This window comes from Manis javanica, chromosome 6 (genome assembly GCF_040802235.1).
Source record: "Manis javanica isolate MJ-LG chromosome 6, MJ_LKY, whole genome shotgun sequence".
Taxonomy (NCBI): Eukaryota; Metazoa; Chordata; class Mammalia; order Pholidota; family Manidae; genus Manis; species Manis javanica.
This window is the reverse complement of record NC_133161.1, coordinates 50,177,971-50,202,104: the sequence shown is the minus strand read 5'-3', so window position 1 is coordinate 50,202,104 and position 24,134 is coordinate 50,177,971. Positions and strand designations below refer to the sequence as shown.

The following is a 24,134-nucleotide window of genomic DNA, read 5'->3' as shown; positions in this document are numbered from 1 at the left end:
AGGTCAGAATGTAACTTTTTCATACACAGTATGTAAGGCTTGGGTTTTTTTTATTTTAATGGAGATATTAGAATTTCTTATATACATACCTGCATGAACTCCTCAAAGAGGCAGGTATCAGCTTATTTAAGCCTCCTGCCTCAAGAACCTTTGCTCTTGCCGTTTCTTCTACCTGGAATACTCTTCCTCTGGAGTTCCATACAGACCTCTCCTCCTCTCTCAGTTACCAGTTGAAATGCCACATTAGAAGGGCCTTTCCTAGTCTCCTCTCCACTGCTCTTCCTCCCCCCATATCCCAGCCACTATTACATTATTTTATTGTCTTCACATGCTTACTATATCTGAAATTATCTTCTTGATAGTCACTGTAGTCTGGTTAGTCAAACCTAAGTTGCTTAGAAGAGCAGGAAACTGGTCTGTTGTGTTCACTTTTCACCAGGCCAAAGAACACAGGCCTTCAGTGTGTTGAATGAATGTCAGCCCGTCAGAGAGGTCACTTCACACACTGCTTTAATTGCAATTGCTCAGAACTTTTGAAACTTTGCTTTTAGGGTCTTGATCAGTGCCTGTGACATGTTGTTCCCCTTAATCTTCAGTAATTACAGATTTGCCAGTAGATTTGATTTTTAAGCAGGCATTCAGAACTAGATCAGATTAATAATGTAGACAGTAAAGTTCAAATGTTGAAAAACCTGTAAAGTGTGGATTTTAACTCAATCTGAAGGGAATCCAAAAGAATGCCAGAAATATTCTGAGCAATGTTAACGTTATTGATAATAATAGGCAGCATGTCCAAATGGCTGAAGGTCAACACTCGTTTGAATACAAAAGTACTTATGTGTCTATCAAAGTCAGACTTGCAGACCTATACCTTGTAGATACGCCAAAAACAGTTCACACGGTGTAACCACAGGCTTAATGTTACCTGTTGGCCCAGACTGTAAACTACTGATTATGCTTTATAGAATGGATTAGGCCTGCTCTTTAAGCACAGGCACCATATCCTGGCAATTTAAGAATGAGCTCCACTGGTACAGGCTGAAGACAGCCAGGGCACTGCAGGCTCTGTCCTGGGTCTGCCGCAGACATGCTGGGCAGTATCCAGCGTCCTTCTCTGAACATCTGCCAGCCGCAAGCTCCCAGAGGCACTTCTAGGTCTAAATGAGATTACAGTCACCCAAAGGGTGGTAGGGCAAAATAACACTCTCTGTTGCTGATCCTAACTCACCTTCTTACCAGTTTGGGAAATGTTAGTGTTATGTGACGCCATGCTCCCAAAAGCCCTTCAGAAAGCCCCACAAAGTCACTCTGGCCACCAGACAAGAAAAGACAGGAATGCTGGTAGGTCTCTGTACCCTGTTCTAAGTAAATCCCTTTAAGAAACACAATACCCAAATTCCTTCAGAAGCCTTGCTGTCTTAAGAGTACCAATACTTGGAGGAGATTATGTGAAGGTCTTTAAAGAAAACTGATGTCCATGTTGAGCAGCCCCACTAAGGCAGACAAATAACTCTATGGCTGGGCAGTTTTGTGCCAGCGTTGACTGCCAGCCATTCTGAAACTCTGAGTATACGCTCCTGGCTACGTTTAGAAGACCAACAGAGCAGAACCTGGAAGCAACACAAAGATCAAATCATAGAGCTGATCTGCAAGGAAGATGACAGCTAAGCGTGAGTTTGTGGGAAGAGGGAGTTAAATAATGTGGTCTTGGCAGTATTTTCTTACATCCTGATGCAGTTAATGGCTTTGTAAATACTTGTAAGCACTAACTTGGGGATGCTAAGCACTCAGTTGCTGCAAAAGTAAGCTGGGCTACAAAGCAGAGTTGCTGTCTTGCTCATTATTGCAGACAATTAGATAATGATATGTATTGTTTACATAACCAAGTTGCCACAAGTCTTTACCTTCAGCTGGCTGCAGGACACACATTTTCAAGTAGTTCTGTTTTTATGGTCAAAGTACAAGAACACGGCATGCCTTTGGGCTGGTAGAATCTGCTCTAGGTTGTGAATAACATCTAAAGTGCTCCTTGGAGTGATGCCTTGCTGCAGTCTTTGGATGTCACTGCTATGCAGAGAAGTACCCAAGGTACTAGCCTTCATGCTCAAAGTTCCCTGAGTGGGTGCATAACAAGTTTCTACCCCAATACCTGCTCCCCAGATCTGGGGAGCAGAGCTCTGCACATTGGTCCTTTGAGCCTTGGCCCTTACTAACCAGACCTGAAAATAACCCAGCCAGGTAAGCTTTGCCTCTCTGCCCCAGGCTGAGGAATACCTGCAAAAGCTACATTAAAGGAGCTGCCCCATTAGAGTGGTTTCTAGGCAGCATATTGATGGTTCCTTCTATTAATAACCCAATTAGTAATTTAAAAAGGAAAAGCTTAATCTTGACTCTCTGGGGTTAAGCTCTTCATTACCTAACTCTTGCTATTGCCAGTAATTCCCCAGGGTACAAAGCTAATGTTATTCCTAAGAAAGATTGAAATATCTCCCTTAGACAAAGCACCCTCTTGAATACCTCCCTGGTGAACGTTTGGCAGAGTTGAGTCAGACTCGTCTAGCCACAGAACTGCTGTTGCAAATGATATGGTGCCAGGCTCCTTCCCTGCAGTGTTGCACCAAACCTTGGCTATCAGTCTCTTCAAACAGTGGGAAAAGCATGAGATTTGGAGTCTATAAAAAGGTAGTCTTAACCCTGCTAGCATTTCTTCAAACAAATCCCTTCCTTTTGGGCCTTAGTCTTCCTGTAGGGTGGGCTGTATGATGTGGACAGGATATATAAAGGGTTACTAATACCAGTTTAACCTATGTTGGAGAGCTGTTATGGATGAGGAAAGCTAGAGGTGTTTTATCAGCTGGTAGGTGTTCATCTCCTCATTTACCCATTCCTGCCCATCCTCGGGTCCCATCTGGGAAGTTCCTTACCAAGTGACACAGTGTAGGAATAATCTGGAGCTTGTGGCAAGTGCCCAGCAGAGCTGCTGCATTATCTGGCATTTCTGCAGGAGATTAAAAAAATCAGTCATTATCAAAAAAAGGCATCCATGGGAACACAGCCAGCCCACGGATTGTACCTAATTTATACTTTCATGCCCTCTGGCTTGCTGGGCAGAGGGTAGGCACAGTAATTATTGAATACATGAATGATGCTAAACAGGCAGCAAAGGCCTTTTAGAAAACATATACAGAACCAGGCAATGTTCACCTTGAGATTCGATTTGCCAGTCAGGATGAACTGTACAGACTCAGGGAAAAGCAAATTGGTGTGGAAAAGTAGAAAGAACCTGGGATCTGGTGACCACACACTTCTATTTGAGCTCCACTGCATATTTGGGGTGTGACCTTGGGTACACCTCTCTAAGCATGTTTCCTTATTTGACCAACTGTAGTTTCTTTTTGTTTTTGGTCTGTGTCAGAAAACTGAGTAAACTATGAAGGATTCTCCCCAGGTCTCTCATCATCTAGGAGGTGGGGGGTAGGGATGCAATGCACCTGATAAAGGGGTGGCACAGCAGCCCTCCCAGACCCAGGACTATGCAGGGCCCCCATGGCAGAGGGAGTTTGTGCAGAGCTGTGGTGAAGCTGGGGCTGCATCAGAAGGAAGGGCCCTGCCAAGCCCAGGAAAAGGATCCAATCCCTCGGGATACCACCTTTGAGCTGACAGTGCAAAAGAGAAAAGAGTCACCTGCTTAGTCATCTGGCCCAGGGCCCTCCCTCTACTACTGCATTGACATGCTGTATGTGCATTTGTCTACAGAAAGGATCCACAGCCAGCAGATGCTCAAGAAGGCCTTTATCCCAAATCAGGAAGGGGAAGATGATACGTGGAAAGACTGTGGGACTTAGAAAGGACCAAGTCAAGTCCTCACTGAGCTACTGTCACGAGTCAGCTGCCCGTGCTTCCATTCCTTCACTTTTCAGGTGGCTCCTGAGGCCCATGTAATCATCATCCTTTGTTCTTAGAAATAGTTCAGTTGCATGTTACTCAGACAGTCATTCACTATTTTGAATATGGTGCTAGTGACACAGGGGTGACAGACAGCATCTGCTTTACAGAGATCACCACCTGACTTTACTGCTGGACTCTAATTTCCTTGTTTCCTTCTACCTCAGCTCTTAGCAGTGCCTAAAACTTAGAAGAGGCTTATTTAGTATTTCTTGAATTGAAATGATTTGATTGCTGTATTTTCACAAATAAGACCTGGGGAGTTCATGCTTAAGGTCAGAAAGGAGAAAGCATTCCAGGCGACTGGCCAGATGCTGGGACTGAAGTGCTTTAAACAAGCACAAGGCAGCCAGTTCAAGATGGTGACGAAGGAAGATCCTGAACTCACCTCTTCCCACAGACACACTGAATCTATAGCTACATATAGAATGATTTCTCCTGGGGGAAAAAAACGTAAAATAAAACTACCTGAGGAACTCCTATACATCAGTTGCTTAAGAAAAACTATATCAAAGAAGGTAGGAAAGACTTAGACACAGTTGTGCCATAAACCCCACAGCTGCGAGGAACTCAAGAGTTTCTCCCTGAGGAGTGAAGACCCACAACCACCCCACCAAGAATCTAGCTTTGAAAGCCAGTAGGGCCCACGTTCATGAAACCCAAAAGGCTATGGCAAACTGAGAAACAGACTTTCTGTGAAAGAGACTTACTTGCTATCTTAAAGCATCAGCCTGAGGGTCAAATTGTAAACACATCTGGGGCCTACTGGGGCACTCTGGGGAGGGAAGCCACTGAACTCCATCACTGTGCCCTCTCGGTGCCATACCCCAAAGCACACCCCCTGATCTCCTTGGTCCTCAAGGACTGTAACAGACACACAGGTCTTGGCTAGCTGTACCATCAGGGCACCATGCAGACTAAAACACACTTCCAGTCTTTCTGTGGAAAAGGCCTATTTGCTTGTCTTTATTTGGCACCCTGATTTTTGCACCTGCCAGCAGAGTACACCTCTGGGTCACCTGGCTCTGTCTGGTGGCCAGCAGAACATAGCTCATGGGTGCTACAGGACTGTAGCCAACAATGAGTTCTTCTGCTGTCCCCCCTCCCCCCATGGCACAACAGAGCCAGAAGCCCAGACTTTCTGTGAAAGAGGTTTATCTCCATAGCTATGGCCTGAGGAGTAGGCTTCTAACCAAACACACAACAAAGGTCCTAATGAATCCTTTCTAGAGGCCTTGAAGGGTACATGCCCTCCCTTTGCCATTACCCAGAGTGCCAGTATCCTGGAGAGGAGCTTTTACACTTATCTGATGCCCTAGTGTTTTGCAGCAGCTGCCAAGGGGATGCCTCTTGAATACCTGGCTCTGGTGGCCAGTGGGATTTGCGTTCCTGGATCTGTACAGAGGGACATCTTGGCTGGCTACCATCCCCTGGGGGTCAGCACAGATGCAGACTGAGAGACACTCCCAGTTTTTCTCTGAAAGAGGCCAGTTTGCTTGTTCTGAAGTTGTGACCAGCAGGACTTCTATGCTTAGGGTCTGGTTTCCAGACTAGGTTCTGACTGAGATCCTCCTCTTTGGGACATTGACAGGTCTTGACAAATCCTCAACTACCGAGAGCCCCTAAAAATAAAATAAACATTGTGATTGTCCAAACAGCCTAAGAGTCAACCAAGAGCTAAGGCAGTTGAACAAGAAGGTTCATCTCATGCGTAGAAACCATCACAGAGAGTTAAAGAATGAAGAAACAGGAATATGTTCCAAATGAAAGAACAAAATAAAACCTAAGAAAAAGTCATTAATGAAAAGGATACAAGTGATTTACCAAATAAAAAGTTAGTGGTCATAAAAATACTTCCCAAGCTTGGGAGAATGGATGAACACAGAACTTCAACAAGGAGAGAGAAAATAAAGTACCAAATAGAAGTCACAAAGCTGAAGAATACAACTGCATGGAGGAATTCAACAGTAACTAGATGAAGCAGAAGGAAGGATCAGTAAACACAGCTTAAAGAACTACAGACAGCATCAAGCAGAAAACATTTGCATTATGGGGGTCCCTGAAGGAAAAGTTAGAAAGAAATAGACATCCATATCCAGGAAGCACAGAGACTTCTAAAAAGAGGAAGCCAACTACACCAAGAGCAATTGTGATTTGTCAAAAGTTAAAGACAAGGAAAGTCTTAAAAGCAGCAAGATAAAAGACTATCAGTAGAAACATATATTGTGCCACTCCCTTCTGGCCTGCAAAGTGCTCAAAGAAAATAGCTTCTAATCAAGAATATTCTCCCCAGCAAAGTTGTCATTCAAAATTGAAGGAGAGAGAAGAGTTTTCCAGAAAGACAAAGCTAAATAAATTAATCACCACTAGACCACTAACAAAAACTGTTAAATGACTTGTTTAAGCTGAAATGAAAGGGCACTTATTGGTAAAAGGAAAACATGAATATAAACTCTCACCAGTAAAGATAAACATTTAGTAAAACTTAGAATAATTTAATTGCCATAAAGGTGATAGACTAATTACTTATAAAGCTGGTATGAAAGTTAAAAGCAAAAGTAGTGAAAATGACTGTAACTATAATAATTTTTAAGGGATGCCAAAAGAAATATAAATTTTGACATCCAAATCATAAAACATGGTCGGGGAGTACAGTGTAGAGCATTAGAGTGCATTCAAACATAAACTGTTACCAATTTAAACTAGACCGTTATAAATACAAGTTGTTATATGGTAACCACAAAATATGTACTTATTGCCATTTTGTTAATTATTATTAATTACTTTAAATGAACTAAATTCTCCAATTAAAAGATAGAGTGGCTGAACTGATTAAAAAACACAAGCCCCATCTATGGGCTTCCCAAAAGTAACTAATTTCAGATGTGAAGACACAGACCAAAAGTAGAGGGTTGGAAAAAAATATTCCATGCAATGAACACCAAAAGAATGCTGGGGAAGCTATTCTTACATCAGACAAAGTAGACTTTAAAACAAAGACTGTAATGAGAGACAAGGGCATTACATAATGATAAAAGGTCAATCCAACAGAAGATAGAATATCTGTAAATGTCTCTGCACCCAACATAGCACCTAAATCCATAAAAGTAAATAATAACAACCTAAAGAGAGAAATAGCAATTCAATTGTCATAGGCAATGTTTTAATACCCCACTTACATCAATGGGTAGATCATCCAGACAGAAAATCAATAAGGAAACACTGGCCTTAAATAACACATTGCACCAGATAGACTTACGTACAGAACATTCCATTTAAAAGCGATAGAATATACATTCTTCTCAAGTGCACATGGAACATTCCCCAGGATAGATCATATGTTAGGCCACAAAAAATGTCTTAATAAGTTTAAGAAGTCTGAAACCATATCAAGCATCTTTTCCAACCAACCACACTGGTTAAACTAAAACTAAAAATCACAAGAAAAAAACTGGAAAATTCACAAATATGTGGAGATTAAACAATTCCAACAAGCAATGAGTCAAAGAAAAAATCAAAATAGAAATAGAAAAATACCTTGAATACAACATACCAAAAACTTACAGGATGCAGCAAAGGCAGTTCTAAGAGGGAATTTAATAGCAATAATGTCTCAAGAAAAATCTCAACCTAATTTTACACCTCAAGGAACAACAAAGGGAACCCAAAGTTAATGGAAAGAAGGAAATAACAAAGGTCAGAGTGGAAATAAATGGAATACAAACTAAAAAGACCAACAAAATTGAAAAACCTTTAGCTAGACTCATCAAGACAAAAAAAAAGATTGAAGTAAAATAAATGAGAGATATTACAATTGATACCACAGAAATACAAAGGATCATAAGAGACTCTATGGATAATTTACTCCAACATTGGATGCCTAGAAGAAATTGACAAATTCCTAGAACCAAAGAAACTCCAAGACAGAATCTGGAAGAAACAAAAAATCTGTACACACTGATGACTAGTAAGGACATTGAATCAGTAGTCAAAAATCTCCCAACAAAATTCGAGGATCAGATGGCTTCACTGGTGAATTCTACCATACACTGTGAGAATTAACACCAATCCTTCTCAAACCCTTCCAAAAAGTACAAGAGGAAGAAACACAAATTTCATTTTACAAGACCAACATTACCACAATACCAAAATCAGACAATGCCACAGAACAAGAAAATTTCAGGCCAGTATCCCTGATGAACATAGCAAACCAAATTCAACAATGCATTAAAACAATCATACACCATAATCACATGGGATTTGCTCCAGGGATGTAAGGATGGTTCAGTATACACATCAATTAATGTGATATATACCACATTAACACAATGAAGGATAAAAATCATGTCATCATCTCAATAACGCAAAAAAGCATTTGACAAAATTCAATATACATTCATGATAAAAACTCAACAAAGTAGGTACCTCAACATAAAAGAGGCCATATACAACAAGCCCACAGATAACATCATACTCCAAGGTAAAAAGCTGAAAGTTTGTTCTCAAAGATCAGAAACAAGGAAACCCACTCTCACTACTTTGTTCAATATAGTGTTGGAAGTCCTTTGCCTAGTAAATAGGCAGGGAAAAAAAGCATCTAAATGGAAAGAGAAGTAAAACTGTCACTATCTGCAGATGACATCTATAGAAAACCCTTAAGAGTCCCCCATACAAAAAACAAATAAATTCAATCAAGTTGGAGGATACAAAGTCAATATACAAAAATCCAGTGCATTTTTAGTTGACACTAACAAAGAAATTAAGAAACCTCATTTATAATTGCATCAAAAATAATAAAATGCCTAGGAATAAATTTAACCAAGGAGTTGAAGGACCTGTACTCTGAAACTATAAGACACTGATGAAGAATATTGAAGACACAAATAAATGGAAAGCTATACAATGCACATGAATTGGAAGAATTAATATTATTAAACACACAACCCAAAGCAATCTACAGATTTAATGCAATCTTTATCCAAGAATTCCAATGGCATTCTTCACAGAAATAGAAAACAATCTTAAGAAAGAATTAAGCTGGCAACATCACTCTCTGGTTTCAAAGTATATTACAAAGCTATAGTAATCGAAACAGTGTGGTATTGGCATTAAAACACATGCATATATGTTCAATTAACTACAGAGGAGCCACGAATGTATAATGGGGAAAGGACAGTCTGTTCAACAAATAGTGCTGGGAAAACTGGACAGCCACATGCAAAAGAATGAAACTAGACCACTATCTTACACCATTCACAAAGATAAACTCAAAATGGGCTAAAGACTTGAAGGTAAGACCTGAAACCATAAGACTCCTAGAAGAAAACAGGTGGTAAGCTCCTCAACACCACTCTGGGCCATTTTTTTTTTTTTGATTTGTCACTAAAAGCAAAGCCAACAAAATGAAATGGCAAGCTACTGAATTTTTCTGATATTTTTATATCATATATCTGATAAGGGGTTAGTATTCAAAATATATAAAGAACTCATTCAACTCAACAGCAAAAATTCCAATTTAATAATGGGTAGATCTGAATAACATTTTTCCAAAGACAACATACAGGTGGCTCATACGTACATGAAAAGATGTTCATTATCATTAACCATCAGGGAATTACACCACAGTGAGGTACCACTTCACACCTGCTAGAATAGTTATTATCAAAAAGAAGAAATAATAAGTGTTGACAAGGATGTGGAGAAAAGGGAATCCTCATGCACTGTTGGTAGGAATGTGAATTGGTACAGCCACTATGGAAACCAGTATGGAAATTCTTCAAAAAATTACTATCATATGATCCAGAACTCCAAATTATAGGTATCTGAATAAAATGAAGACACTAACTTGAAATATGAACCACCTTGATCACTGTAGCACTACTTAAAGTAGATAAGATACCAAAGTAAACTAAGTATCCATCGATGGATGATTGAATAAAGATGTGGTACATATACACAATGTAATAGTTTTCAACTCCACAAAAGAAAGAAATCCTACCATTTGCAACAATATGAGTGAACCTTGAGGATATTATGCTGAGTAAAATAAGCCAAGCAGAGAAAAACAAATACTGTGTGATCTCAGGTGTGGAATCTTAGCAAAACAACAAAACTGAGCTGAAAGATACAGAGAACAGATTAGTGGTTTCCACAGGTGTGTGGTTGGGGAGGGAGATATTGGGTGAAATGGGTGAAGGTGGCTAAAAAAATACTTATTTCCAGCTATAAAATAAGTCATGTTAACTATAGTTAACAATACTGTATTGTGTTTGAAAGTTACCAGGAGAGTAAATCTTAAAAGTTCTCATCACATGACAAAAATTAATTTTGTAACTACATATGATGATAGATGTTAAAAATATAGTCATGATCATTTTGAAATACACCCAAATAAGGAACCATTATGTTGTACACCTGAAACTAATATATCAATTATACCTCAATTTTCTTGAAAAAGTTAAGCACTTTAAAGCCAAAAACCAGCAATATTATTTAGAAAGCTGGAAATAGGACTAAAAAAGAGGCCATTTTCTGTTCTAGTACTTTCCCCAGATTCTCAGGAGAGAAGACTGTTGTGGGCAAAAAAAGTCAACTCAAAGGTACATGACTAACATAACATTGAAGGGAAGTTGTGAGGACCAGGAACTGGGCGGGTGTGCCAGGTCTTGCCTTTCTGAGAAGGAACTAAACGCTCTTGGGCCCGCAGGATGTGCGCTCTGGATGGGAGGGGTAGGAAAGGAGGGCAGAGAGAGGGGTAGAGGAGGAGGGTCCCTGCTAGATGACCAGGCCCCTGGGACAGCCATTTTAGGACCATAGGGAAGTTGTGGGCCCAGTACCATGGGGCTCTGGATGCTTCCCAGCCTCCCTGCCCAGGTGGCCACAATGCTACCCTTAGCTTGCAAAGATCAGAACCAGAACCCAGGGAGAGCTGTTGCAAATGAACGCCACCACCACTCAGCGCTGCAGGGCTCTCCCGGGAATCACAGGCTGTTTGGGGAGATGCTTTCCTGTGTTGGTGAGGGATGTGCCTGCAGGCGGCCCTCCCTGAGGATAGGAAAGAGAAGTGCTCTCTCTTGAGAGGGCAGGAGAATGGCACCGACTGCCTTCACACACAAGCCTGTGAGTGTTCACAGCAGTCACGTAAGCTTGCTCAGCCTTCCACTTCTGAAGCCCGCTGCACTGCTCAACAGGACGGAACCACATGTACCAAATCTTCCACAATAGTAACCAAAGCAATTCCAAGGCAACAACAGCATTTCTTTTTCTTTTCCCGTACCTGCCAGTGCACTGACCAAGAAGTAGGCTGTAGAAAAGAGCTTCTGGTTGCTGATGGCATCCTGCAGACCTGGACACCCACCCTGCATGCTGCACCCCACCAGTCCCAGGAAGGCTGTGAGGACCTGCTCCTGCAGGGGCTTCAGCTCCCCCAGTATCGCCAGTGGGGGTGACAGGCCACTGACCACATTGTCACACTGTAGGGGGAAGAGAGAAGAGATGTGAGAAGGCTAGAGGCCAAACAGTACAGCCTGGGCCTCTGCCCCACAGTACACAGACCCACGCCCTTCTCCATCTCCCAAATCAAGCAGGACCCTGTGCTCTTCTCTGTTTCAAAACAGCTCATCCACCAGGTTAGATTTCCTTGTAAGGAGACAGTAAACTGAGCCTTGCCCAGCTAGGTACTGTGCTTTCACGGCAAGGAGGCATGCAGGAACTTTGGGGCAGAAGCTTCTGCAGGGTCTGGAAGGCTGTACCAGGAGCAAGTGAGTACTCAGAACTGAGGAGAGGGGCAGAAAAGCATCTTCCCACTGTGGTTCTCAAGCTTCAAACTTGGCGCTCTAGCCCCCTGCCATATTCACAGCTGGACCCAGGCCAGCCTCCTCCAACCTGGGGGCCTGCCGGGAGGTGAGTGGTCCTGCGGCAAGGGCTGCCTGGCCACCCCAACACCTTGTCATTCTGTGCCATCGCAGCCTGCTTGTCCAGCTCTGTTCGCATGAGAGCCCACCAGCCCCCAGCACCTGACAGGGCAGCTGGTGCACAGGGTGCCGGCCTGACATTTCCCTCTTGGAAGAGCTATTTTAGGAAGTGAAAGCCAGTGGGCTTTTTCAAACATTTGTGTTCTCCCAGGGGCTAGCATGCATCCCGTGGGCCCTGCACCTGCCAGAGCACACAGATGTCCTGAGCTGTTGGGCCGTTTCAGTAGCTGCAGGTTCCATCACTGGTAACTAAGCTCTTGGCACAATCCGAGTTCAAGAGGGAAAAAGAATATGAATGCTCTCCCTGGAAACTATATTAAATCATAAAACCAGGGTTCAAACTCTCTGCATAACAGAAAAACAAGAAAACAGAAGAACAACTGCAGTAAAAATCAGGTTTAGCGCCCCCCAGCCATCTTCAGGGAGGACAGCACAAAGTCAGGGCGACTGGAGGCTGGCGACTGGTGTGCTGTTTGACTATTAGTCAAAGAACTCAACTAATAAAGCCTCCCCAGAAAACCCTCCTGCTACAAAACAAACATACAAAGCCCTGCTTTTCGATCCATTCTGAATAGGACAGGTTGACTTGTTGGACCCTTCCACATAGCTCTCTGGTAGGGGTTGAGTAGCTGCCCTGAGGTATATGTCCACGTGGCGCTTCAAAATGTGATCTTAGTTGGAATAGGATTCTTTGCAGATACAATTAAGGTAAGGAGATGAGATCCTCCTAGATAGGAGCCCTAAATCCAATGGTGGGTGTCCTTTAAGAGAAAGAAAAGGAGATGACACAGACAAAGGGGAAGGCCATGTGGAGACAGATTCGAATGGAGTGATGTAGCCACACGCCAAGGAACTCTGGAAGCTGGAGGAGGCAAGAAAGGATTCTTCCCTAGAGCCTTTGGGGGAAGCATGGCCCTGCTGGCATCTTGACTTCAGACTTCTGGCCTCCTGAATCATGAGAAAATAAATTTGTGTTTTAAGCCAGGTAGTTTGTGATAATTTGTTACCACAGCACTAGAGAACCATTATACCCTTCGATTCCTGACATCAGCTACCTTCTTGTAGTTTAAAAACTACGGACCTGGTAATTCAGAGAAAAAAAAACTTTAGGGTTCAAAGGAGGTGTAGAAATTTTAAGCATATTTTATCCCAGCTTCGAAGCCTTATCCCAAGGGGTCTAGCCCATCCACATCTCCAGAATACCAGGTGGCAATGTCCTGATCTTACCACTTGTTCCAGGACAACGAGTAGTTCCTCATCAAACAGGACCGTCTGGAGAAGGCCACTCAACACTGTTTGTCGCTGCTCCGGCAGCTCCACAAAGGGATGGAAATTTTTCTCCAAGAGCTGAGTTGCTGTGAAAGCAGAGCACACCCGGTCTCCCGACTGCTGTGCGTGTCTCACTCAGGACACGGGGCAGCAGCCCTTGCTTTTTGTATTAACTGTCTTGTTCTTTCATAGATGCTCCCAGCTGCACAGTCATGAGCTCAGAAATAATGGGCATCAAGTTAAATACCACCCTGTGTGCTTTTCAATAATCACTCAAACTACTACAAGAAGAAAAGAGGATTGGAGGCCAAAAGGATAAAAAGACAGGAAGACAGGAAAGAAGAAGGCTACCTACCAGTTTTATTTCATACATCACTGTTCTTTCTGATGCCTTGCTAAATATTAATCTGTTATTTTCTGGGAAAGTCACTCATTAGCATGATTTCTATAGAAGTAAATTATCAAGGCCACATTACTAAACATTAGTACTTTTACAATGCTTAAGACCATGCAAATTCCAAAATATATTATTTTTCCTATCCTTTCTTCTAATTCATTGCATTGTATCCTTTAATATTTAATGCATGTTTTCCAAAGAGGCTGGCACCCTATTTTCATGAGAAACAGAGCTATTCCACTTTTCCATTCTTCTTTCACCCGTCATAGAGAATGGGTGTGCAGGGCAGCTGGGCTACTCATATCCTCTGCAGGATGCTTGAGGCCCTCTCCTTAGAATCAATCATCTTTTTCTTTTCTTTTCTTTTTTAAATCGAAAGCTTCTAGTAAATTAAGCCCAGTGGGGATTTAAAAGCAATTATTTGATAAACTAAAGCTTTCATAAGCAGAGATGCATACTAACACATAAGTGCACCACCTCTGCTGATGGCCAGGTCCAGCACAGTTGTACAGGGTGTCATGGAAAGAAACAGGTCACATTAGTAACTGACACATTAAAAAACTGCCCTATAACCACAAGTAGAACTTTGCTGCCCCAGCCTCGGGAAAGCAGTCCCGGTTGGCATAGGGCCCAAAAGCACAGAGGCAAGGCCAGCCCCACCCTATGCCCACCTGACAACACCCAGCTTCCCCACTCGGTCCAGCTGACAAGCAGCCCGACTTACATGGTGTACTGGTGAGAAAGGAAATCCTAAGTTGCAGCCCACCGACTGTTGGAGGCCGCAGGGGCGCTATTGCTGTGGCTCTAACCCAGGACAGTGCTTACGTGACAGGCTGAAACCCACGCGCGCGCGATTCTCAATCTAAGGAAGCAGAGGAGGAGCCTGCAGCCCTGCGTGAGACAAGCCCGGCCTTACCTGAGAGGGGGCCTTCACTGCCATTTTTGCCAACACTGACATTTCTGCTACAGAAACAGAAAGCATTTTCTGGTTTGGGACTCAGTGACACCCCAGAGAAGAGTCTCTCTTCTTAGCCTCTAAGCCAGGCCAGGTTCTGAGCTGCTCCTTAGTTCTCAGAAGCTCTTACTTATTTGTTTTTCCTTTTCCTAATCCATCTCCTCTTCCACTATATACTGCACTCCCACCCTCCCCTCCCAACCCCCAGAAAACAACCTTTAAAAACACCAAATGCTGCAGGAAACAAAAGGAATTGCTGTCACATGTGCCCCCTCCTTGCTGGATGCCATGGCACCATGCAGCTTCATGCCATGCGAATAACAAGCCCTCCAGAGAGCATTCTGCAATGTTGACAGAGCCCTGCTTGTCTTGGCAGTGAAGTCGGGAATATAATGAAACCTACAAACCTTCTCTCTCCTTGCTGCTGACTGGACTAGTTTTAGTCGCAAGGCTTCTGTGGTTAAAAAGACAGTGCCAGGCCCCCAACCCTCACTCCTCAGGCTCCCACCCCTTCCTTAAAGCATGGCACGTAAGACCTGAGGCTCCCTGAAACCTGACCAAGGTGAATCCTGCTGGGTGGACTTGGACTGACTCAGAGATACCATCCTCTCTGTTCTCAGATGTTTGCTGTGAAGTCACTAGGGAGTCGCCATCCTGAAGGCCACATTACCACTTGGGGCACAGCACTCAATTACCCATCAGCTCACTACATTCCCACTCCCTCCTGCTGGCAATACCTTGTTTTAAAACACTGAATGGCCCATGTGGGGCAGATGGCCACTGCCCAGTGTCTGGCATGTCCCCGAATGCAAACTCTCGAAAGGGCAGGGAGTCCAGGAAGGTAGAGTCGCTTCTGTCCTGCTCAAAGCCACCATGCTTCCCTTGTAGGAGGCAGAATTCTGTAAGGTAGGAGAAAAGGATATGCCAGGCATGGGGTCAGCCTGGGTTGTTGGCACATCTCGGACTCAGCTTTGCCTATGTCAGGTGGTCAGGGAGATATGTCTACCCTCTTCCCCACAAACCTGCTTCCTGCACACATTGTGCTGCTTGACCAGAACTCAGCACTTCCTGTAGTCACAGGAGAAAAGGCTTCTCTCAACACAAAGCCCTCTGGCATGTCCCCCCTCAGCAGGCAGAGAGCAATCTTTCAAACATCAGAAGTACTTCCTTGGACTGATTTTAACAAACCAACTCTAAGCAAACAGAGCTTACTTACCATGGATGAAACTGAAAATTTGAGTTTGATTGATAAATTTGATTTGACTAAGCTGATATATTAAAGCATTATTGACAATAAGTACCCAAGTGGTTATGTGATTATATCTTTAAAAAGAACTTTTCTTCATTAATTAATATACAGCAATAAAAAATGAACAACTGATCTCTGCAATTATATGAGTGAATTGCACAAACATGGTGAGAGAAGAAACCGGACAAAATATATTCTACATGTATGAAGGCAAAACTAGTCTTTTTTTTTAAAGCCTTATCTTTCAGAGATAAGAAATATTCATAGACAGAACAATATAATGCCTAGAATTTGTTCCAGAATCATTTGCGGGGGAAGGAGGGAGGTAGTGAAGTTACAGCTAAAATATAAAGCCCCAGTTAGTGAGGCTGCATGGTAGGCACATGGGGGTTCATTATATCATTATCTCTACTTTTGGACAAGTGTGAAGTTTTCCATAATAAAATTTTTAATGATAAAAAGAAATGCTTCCTTAAATACTTCCATATTTGAGAACCCAACTAAGGTGTCTTAAGTTGTAAGTAAAAATGTAACATTATGTACTTGCTAAACAAGAACAGTGAGTGAACTCATGAATTAGGGTTCTTTTTATGTTTCTATTTAATAATTTGTGTACTTAAGAACAGGCTATGGAATGAAAGTGTGGCTGAGCCTCGTACTTACATGACATACGGAAGGCATGGGTATTTTTTTTTATTTGCTTGAGGGCACTAATAAAGATAGACAGCTGTCTGAAGAGAAATGAAACAATCCTTCATTTACTCAACCACCCCACACTCACCAGGCGTCCAGGGGCCCCCCAGCTCACTCCACTCTTTGCACTGGGCACCGAGGTGGGTGAGTGCTCACCAGCCTCCAGGGAATGACTTCGTTCATCAAGGACGTGGGCCATGACCATTGACTAGAGTCCTGTGGGCCCCCACCTTGTGTTTTAGGAGCCTGTGCCACCAGCACGACTCTTGCCTTTACACAAGCACAGGCCCACTGCCAATTCCTTCATTCTTTTCAGTGTCAGGCACTGTGCTAGGAGCAGAGATAACAAGGACCACAAAGCAGGCCTTGACAGTAAGTGCAAGTGGGGCCATGGGTGAGGGGAGGAGGTGGCGGGTCACTGAAGCTGGAGTGGCAGGTGTTGGCAGGTGTGGAGAGGGAACTAAAAACGGTTTCTTGGATGAAGCAGTGTCTGAGTAGCCTCCTACAGGTTCGGTAGGAATTGGACACAGAGGCTGCGTGCTCCAAGCAGAGGAGCAGGCAGGGTGTTCGTGGGTCAGAGGGGAGCATTCCCAGGCGGCAGACTTTAAAATATGAGGAAGAGGGAGCCTCAGAACGGTGTTTGAGCAAGTGAGTGAAATGACCACATCTTTATTTTTAAATAACCACAGCAGGTGGAGCAGATTCAAGGAAGCAGAGGAGCCAAGTAAGAGTCCGGGCAGAGAGGCTGCCGGGCAGGTGGGCCTGGGGGCGTCCCCAGGCCCACAGAGTGGAAGCACGCGGTCACATCCACAGGGCTCCCTATTGCAAGTTCACGCTGAGGACAACGGTAAATGCCTGATTGTACAAAGCACAGGACTAAATTGCAAACCAATAAAATGATGTTTCTGATTGGCCATAAAAAGGGAGCTGTTGTTGAAGGAAGGGGTTGTGGCTAAGAGGACCCCTGGGCAAGGATGGCCGCACAGATGCTCCTGAAGGGCTGTGGAGGACACTGGCCTCTCAGAAGTTTCAGAGGGCATTCAGGATCCGTGTCAGATGTACTGCCACCCAGAAGAAGGGAGGAGAGACTAGACAGCCTCATACGAGCCCTTCCAGTCCCTGCAGGTCTACATGAAACCAGATCAGAACATTCTGTGGCAAGAGCCACAGAAAACACAGATGGGGGATTTTAAAAAAAGGAAAAAAAAAGCAGCAGAACTGGCTTAAAAACCAGGCAGTGAGTCACAGGGAAGGATGGTCTGACCCCGAGCTGCACAGGCACAGCATCGGGAGTGGCACTTGCGAGGCCAGTGTGGGAAGCGAGCCAGAAGGACCCCAGGATTCCCCAGGGCACCTCCTCTTAGCAGCACAGGAGTTTATTTTCAGAGATAGTGGAAGCCAAGATGAAAGGCTTGATATTGAAATACAGAGAGGAGAGCCACCCAGGTACAGAGGTTTCTTTCCATCCCCTTCTGAGCAAAGGCCCCCTGGGGGAGCGATGGGTGCCCCACCAAAGCTGCAGGCGGGGCAGCGTACTGCCACCTCCTCAGAGCAACAGGCTCTGAGGGCCCCATGGCTGGAAGCAGCAGCCCCAGACTGGCCCCCAGCCACCCAAGGGTGCTCAGAGCACCCATGAGCTGGCCTTAGGCACAAGGCACCTCGTCTGCGGATGCACATGGGTAGAAACAGCAGCCTGGGCTGGAATCACTTAAGCATGCATGGTAACATGGCTGAATGCAAACTGAACAAAAACTGGAGGAACAACTTAATCATCTTAATAACAGTTTGTTCTGTAGACAAGTCTTTCAAATAGAAATTAGAAAATAAAATCCTCAGGATGACACATTTGACCTATGGGCCTCAAGGATGCACATCAGAATTCTCAGTATTCCACATGTCCCTGACCCTCTAGACCAGCTTCCTAAAACCAGCACCTTCACTTTTGTCACCACCTGAAACACGCAGCTCCACATGTTCAATGAAAGGAGATGCAGTGACTGTCCCCAGGCCTCTGCTGTCTCCCTGGGCTCCATGCACCCATGAACTTGTCCAGTGTCACGTAAGGACTGGCAGCACTCTGAGCACCTCCAGCTTTAGCTGAATGGCTTGCCAGCTTGTGTGGGCCACGTGGGTGTGAAAGGCTGATGCCCGGCCGACTTCCTCTCCCTGTCCTGGTCCTCGCCAGGGCACTAGTGGGGAAGAGCAGGAGACAGCACGGGACACGGGACACTGGCCAGGTACAGTATGCACTCTTTCTAAAACCTTTTCATCATGGAGAATGTAAAACCACACAAGAATACGCAGGGCAGCATGGTGCACCTCCACGTGCCTGCCCACCAGCTGCAGGGACTGTTCTTCACCTCCTCCCCCCTGCGCTGCACACACACCTGCAGGGTATCTTTGAAGCAAATCACAAGCTACCATTTCATCTGTGAAGAATTCAGTATAAATCTCTAAAAAAAATAATATGGCTTTTTATAAACATAACCATATAACATTACCTAAAAAGGTTAATAACTTCTTATGCCACATGTACTCATGTCCCCAGTGTAAGATAAATTTTAGCCGAAATAAGCAGGCAAAGAGAGGCAACAAAGGGCCAGGTAATTTATTTAAATACCCCCGGGTGAGGTTCTGTGGCCTTCTTGTAACAGGCCAGAGAAGTCACACCCGCTTGAGGAGGTGGGGGGCTTATAAGGGATTAGGAGGGGGAGGAGTGGGCAAGCTATCTTAGGGGGGGTGGAGAGGTATGATTGACTAAAGGTGACATAATAGTCAGCTAGAAACTTTTTTTCCTTCTAAGAGGGAGGAGGCTGACATCCGGGTCTTAGTTGGCACATCAGGATGGAATTCAGGGAGAGCTGTCCCCTTTCCATATATGGCACAGACTTTGGGGTCTGGTCTGTTCTCCCCCTATGGCATCTCTCTGTCCTGTTTGCATGTCCTTGTTTTTCCTTCCTCCAGCCTAACACCCAGGAGGCAGTTAGGGGCTCAACACAGCCTCTCCATGGAAAGCACACAAAGGAGGCCTGGGAACATCTAGGATTAGCGGATGTGAGCTCAGCTAATGCTCCTATTTTCTTCCAATGATGCAGCGCCCAGGGTCTCCCAGCTGTGGACCCACTGGGATCAGCAGAGCAAGATCAAATGCAGCGTTTTGTGTTTCATACTGGGGAGGGGAGGTGATAAGAACATTAATAGCTAAGGTGGAGTGGTTAATCGAGCACTTCATACTCCCCCTGGAACAGAATCCTCACCGCATCCCTGTGGGGGAATGCCTTTCGCCTTCCAGAGACGGCAAGTGGAGGCTCAGGAGGACTCAATGCCTTCCCGAGATCTGACAGGAGGCGGGGTTGCTAAGGGCAGAGCCCCCACCTCAGCCTGGGCCAGCTGTGCAGCCCCACACCCACAGCTGGGCAGCCCTCACCGGCGCCGGCCCGCAGAGCCCACTTACCTCCTGTTCTTGGGACACCCACAGACTCCTCTGATAGTTCTTCCCTCACAATCCCCAGAGTGGGGGGGGACCCACTGCAAGTGCATACCAGGGGATGAAGGGGTGCCCCTTAGCAATGGCTCCACCACCTCCTATGAACCCCCAAGGAGGCGGCACTCACCGAACTGGCCATCCAGCTTCACAAACAACTCGACGATGCTGCAGGCGATGGCAGTGGGGGCTGGGATCTCCAGCACCACGTTGCTGTCCTTGATGACGTTTCCATCCTCCTTGGCCGACACCTAAGGGGAAGAGCGCTCACTCCCACCTGCGCCCAGACTGGCCCGGGCTTCTCCTTGCCTCCCAGCTGAGGCAGCCTAGTGTTGGCCCACAAGTGCTCAGCAAATGCTCCTGGAACCGAGTGGAAAAGAGCCACCCACAGAGGTGAGAATTTGATACTTGCTGGCCTTGAGATGTGGTACACACATTCCAAAGTACACAGCCAGCCTGGTGCCACAAAAGCAAGATTACAGAGTTTGGGGTCCAGTTAGGTCTATAGCAATGAATAAAGATAATAAGACAAAAGAACTTCCCGTTTCCCTCATGGAGGATTAATGGACATAACTCTGAAATCCTAATGAAAAGCCTAGACAATATCAAAGCCTGACTGGGGAACCCTAGCCAGGAGCAAACACCCCCCAGCACGAGACTGCAGACTCCTGGGGGTGGCATGCTGGGCTGTTAAACAAGACCAGGGAGAGGCTGGAGGAAGGAGAAGCAAGGACGAGAGAAGGATGAGTGGGACAGGCCAAGCCATCAGAGCCCAAAGCTCTCTCCTTCAAACGCTGCTGCAGACAGGACCCCTTAACCATCATGTCCTGGGGAGAGGAAGGTGAGAATCTATCCATTGCCCAAACACTGGAGACCAGAGACTTTTTTTAGTGACTCTTCTGGTCAGAGTGTGATGACAAGCAGCCTTCTGACTGCCAGGCAGGCTCCAGGCCTTTGGTGGGGGTCACCAAGGGCACAAACCTTGGCGGGGCCAGCCACAGCCATCGGGCACCCCCCCATCACTGCTGGCCAGCCCGCCCGTCGCAGGAAAGGGCCAGCTCCAGATCTGGAGCCCCACCTCCTCCAGAGACAACTTCCCTGGATCCTCTAGCAAAGCTGAACTTTACCCCAAGTCTCTAAGAATAGAACATCAGGACCACGGTGAGCTGGAGGGAAACAGTTTGGGGCTGAGAGCCTCCTGTTCCACCTACTGTTAGTACTGGCCCAGGGCTCAGCTTGGTAAAACTGTCTATAATTTAATCCAGAAGCATCTGCATATAGAATATAGACACATGAACTGATGTTTATTTTCCCTAACTCAATCCACAGAGGATTTGAGGCAGCTCATCCCAGAGTAATCATCTCTGGCTCCGAGGGGCTCTAGGACCTGTTTGTGCATTGGCCTGGCCTGTGCTCATTTGATCCATTTTCTTTTGGTGACATGCCCGACCTGAGCGTGCATGGCGAATCCAGTGCCCTACTGCCCGGGCCTGGGTCTGCATTAGGAAGGGCCATGACCTAGGGAGGTACAGGGAGAGGCAGCCCTGAATTGCTCCTCCCGGGCTGCCGCAGACTGGGCGAAAGCCTGGAGCTGCCGCATCACTAGGACATTCCGTCTGAGAGCGGATCCGCCTCTGGGAAGGCAGCTCAGGATGTACAACCCGGGTCCAGCAGGGACAGAATGGGTTACCCAGACATTCAGCTACAAGAGTCAAGCAGCCTTCAGTATCTGAGCCAGCGTGAGTTGGATTTCCAGTGCCTCAGGGCAGAAGAGTCCCAACTCTGGAAAATGCCGCCCAGGGAGTCCCTGGCCGAGGCGCCTGTGGCCAGGATGGAGAGCAGCTATGTGGCCTTGGGCCCACACCTGCCCCTGCTGGGCACACACCTGCACCGTCTTGGTTTGGATCCCCACCGTGCCACCACACTTCTCCTCAATCTGGACGTGCTCAGATATCACACACTTCTGCGTCGTCACTATCTTCTGTGTCACGACACACAGGACCTCATTCCCTCTCTCCAGCACCTGCTGCAGCACAGGGCTTCTCAGGTTTATTTTTCTGAAAAAGGAAAATGGCTGTGAGTGGCCTGGTGCCCCAGGGGAAGTTGCCGCAGTGAGAATTTCTCCTCTCGCACAGCTGGCAGCTGGGGAGTGAATAGGGACAGGCTTACCATGCAAGGAGCAAGGAAGAAAGTGGACTGAATTAAAAAGTTTTATGTCATTTTACAGATGAGGAAACTGAGGCCAGTTAGGCATGGCCTGCCCAGGGTCACCAAGTAGACTTGGGGTGGCCACATGGCTCCTGTGGGGAATTTCAAGAACAAGCTACATTTCCATCTACAGGAAATGATTTTATGCTTAGAACTGATAAATGAAATAAGCTCTCTCTGCAGATTTCGTTCAACACTCTGAAGCCATGAAAAAGACAGGAAAGAACCAAATCAGTGTTGGTATTGGCAGGACAGCAGCTGTCGTGTGCATCCAGGCTTCTTAAACAGTCTAACGTTAGTCACCTTAAAAAGCTCAGCACCATCTCTAAGCACACTGCCTCCCCAGGGGGATGCACTCTTCAGGCTTCAGACAGCACCCCGGATGGAGTAACTGGAACGGTCCTGTTGCCATGTAAAAAACTGCCTGGGGGCAGAAACAACTGGTGTGCCTCCACAGATGAATAGATAGACAAAATGCAGCATGTATGTGCAATGCAGTATTAATCAACCCTAAAAAGGCATACTGCTCAGATGCACACTACAGGAACAAACCTGAAGACATCATGCTAAGTGAAGGACTACTATTGGATGATTCTACTTACATGAAATATCTAGGCTAGGTAAGTTCACAGCAACAGAAAGTACAGTCAAGGTTACCAGGGGCTGGGAGAAGAGGGAATAAGTTCTTGCTTGATGGCTACAGAGCTTTGGTTTGAGGGTGAGGAAAACTAATAATGGATAGTGGTGATGGCTGCACACAGCAGTATGACTACTTAATTCAATGGAACTATACAGTTAAAAATGGTTAAAATGGCAAATTTTATATTGTAGATATTTTATCACAAAGAAAAAGAGATATGAAAATCTATTCCATCTCAGTAGTGGTCAAAGAAATGCAAATTATAATAATGTTTTATACATATTAAGTAATAAAAATAAATTGATGACACAATAAAGCTGCCCAGGAAGGCATGTAAAGCAGGGGCTTAAAACCCCACCCCACTGGGGTTCACATCCCAGCTCTGCTAGGCTGGGTGACCCTGAATCACGCCTCCTCCGCACCTGCTCTTGGGTGGCTGAGCTGACAGTAACAGTGCTGCCCTGTGGAGGAGCTGTAGGGCTGGATGCCATGACTTGCAGTTAGCCCAGAGGTGAGTGCCGTGCAAATGCTAACTGCGTCCAGCCACCATCCCATGTTCCTCTACTTAAGTCCCCCAAGCAAAGCCCCTGTGGGTGCACTTGATGGGAATTATGGGCCATTTAATTGGGTTGGAGATGCTTTTTCCCATCACTCATACCCTTAGAAGGCTTCAGTGGTACATGTTATCTCCATCCCCCACTCAGGCTGAGGTCGCCTGGTCTGGCCCCCACCCTGGCGGCCCCACCTTCCAGGTTTTTCTCTGTGCCTCAGACATGGCAGCTGTCTGCCCACCCCAAGGCTGAACACCATGTCCCCCTGACTCCCACATGTCTCTGACACTAGTCGCCTCCTCAGGGAAGCATGCTTTCCCTGCCCACCCTGTGTAAGGTGGCACCCCCATCACACTGTCACACCTAAGACCACTTCTCTGGGGCTCTGTCCCACGTGACACATTCCCAGCACATGTCTTGATTTGTCTGTTGCCCATCTCCTCCCTCTAGATTATAAATTCTATGCAAGTGGGGGCTGTGCTCATCTTGATTACTCCTTATCTCAGGACAGTGCTTAGCACAGACCAAGGGCTCAATACATACTTTCGGAATAAATGGATAAATAAAACTTGTGGGGTTTTTTCCTCTTTGTCCATTTGCCTTATTGAATGTGTAACAAATGTGTATGCATCTGTGTGTGAGAGAGAAAATACACAGAAGATGGAGTTAAGGGAGGGGTAGCAGCGTGCCTTAAGGAGTTAGATGTGGAAGTGAATCTGCCTGCAAGAGTGTGTTTGGGTCCCAGAGGCACAGACCTTGAATGATGAGAG

The 24,134-nt window shown here is 45.5% G+C and overlaps 1 protein-coding gene across 2 annotated transcripts in view; it reads right to left on the bottom strand.

The window, feature by feature from the left end:
* The window catches only part of GSDME (gasdermin E), a 97,204-nt gene that overhangs the window by 2,014 nt on the left and 71,056 nt on the right, over nucleotides 1–24,134 (bottom strand). The window contains exons 4-9 of one of the 2 annotated variants that reach the window (XM_036990551.2): nucleotides 21,851–22,022; nucleotides 20,096–20,216; nucleotides 15,277–15,438; nucleotides 13,146–13,273; nucleotides 11,222–11,417; nucleotides 2,925–2,998 (exon numbers count right to left, since the gene is read on the bottom strand). In XM_036990551.2, coding sequence (XP_036846446.1) covers nucleotides 2,925–2,998; nucleotides 11,222–11,417; nucleotides 13,146–13,273; nucleotides 15,277–15,438; nucleotides 20,096–20,216; nucleotides 21,851–22,022 — 853 coding nt within the window. The remainder of the gene's footprint in view (nucleotides 1–2,924; nucleotides 2,999–11,221; nucleotides 11,418–13,145; nucleotides 13,274–15,276; nucleotides 15,439–20,095; nucleotides 20,217–21,850; nucleotides 22,023–24,134) is intronic. The other variant, XM_073238685.1, reaches the window with a different exon arrangement.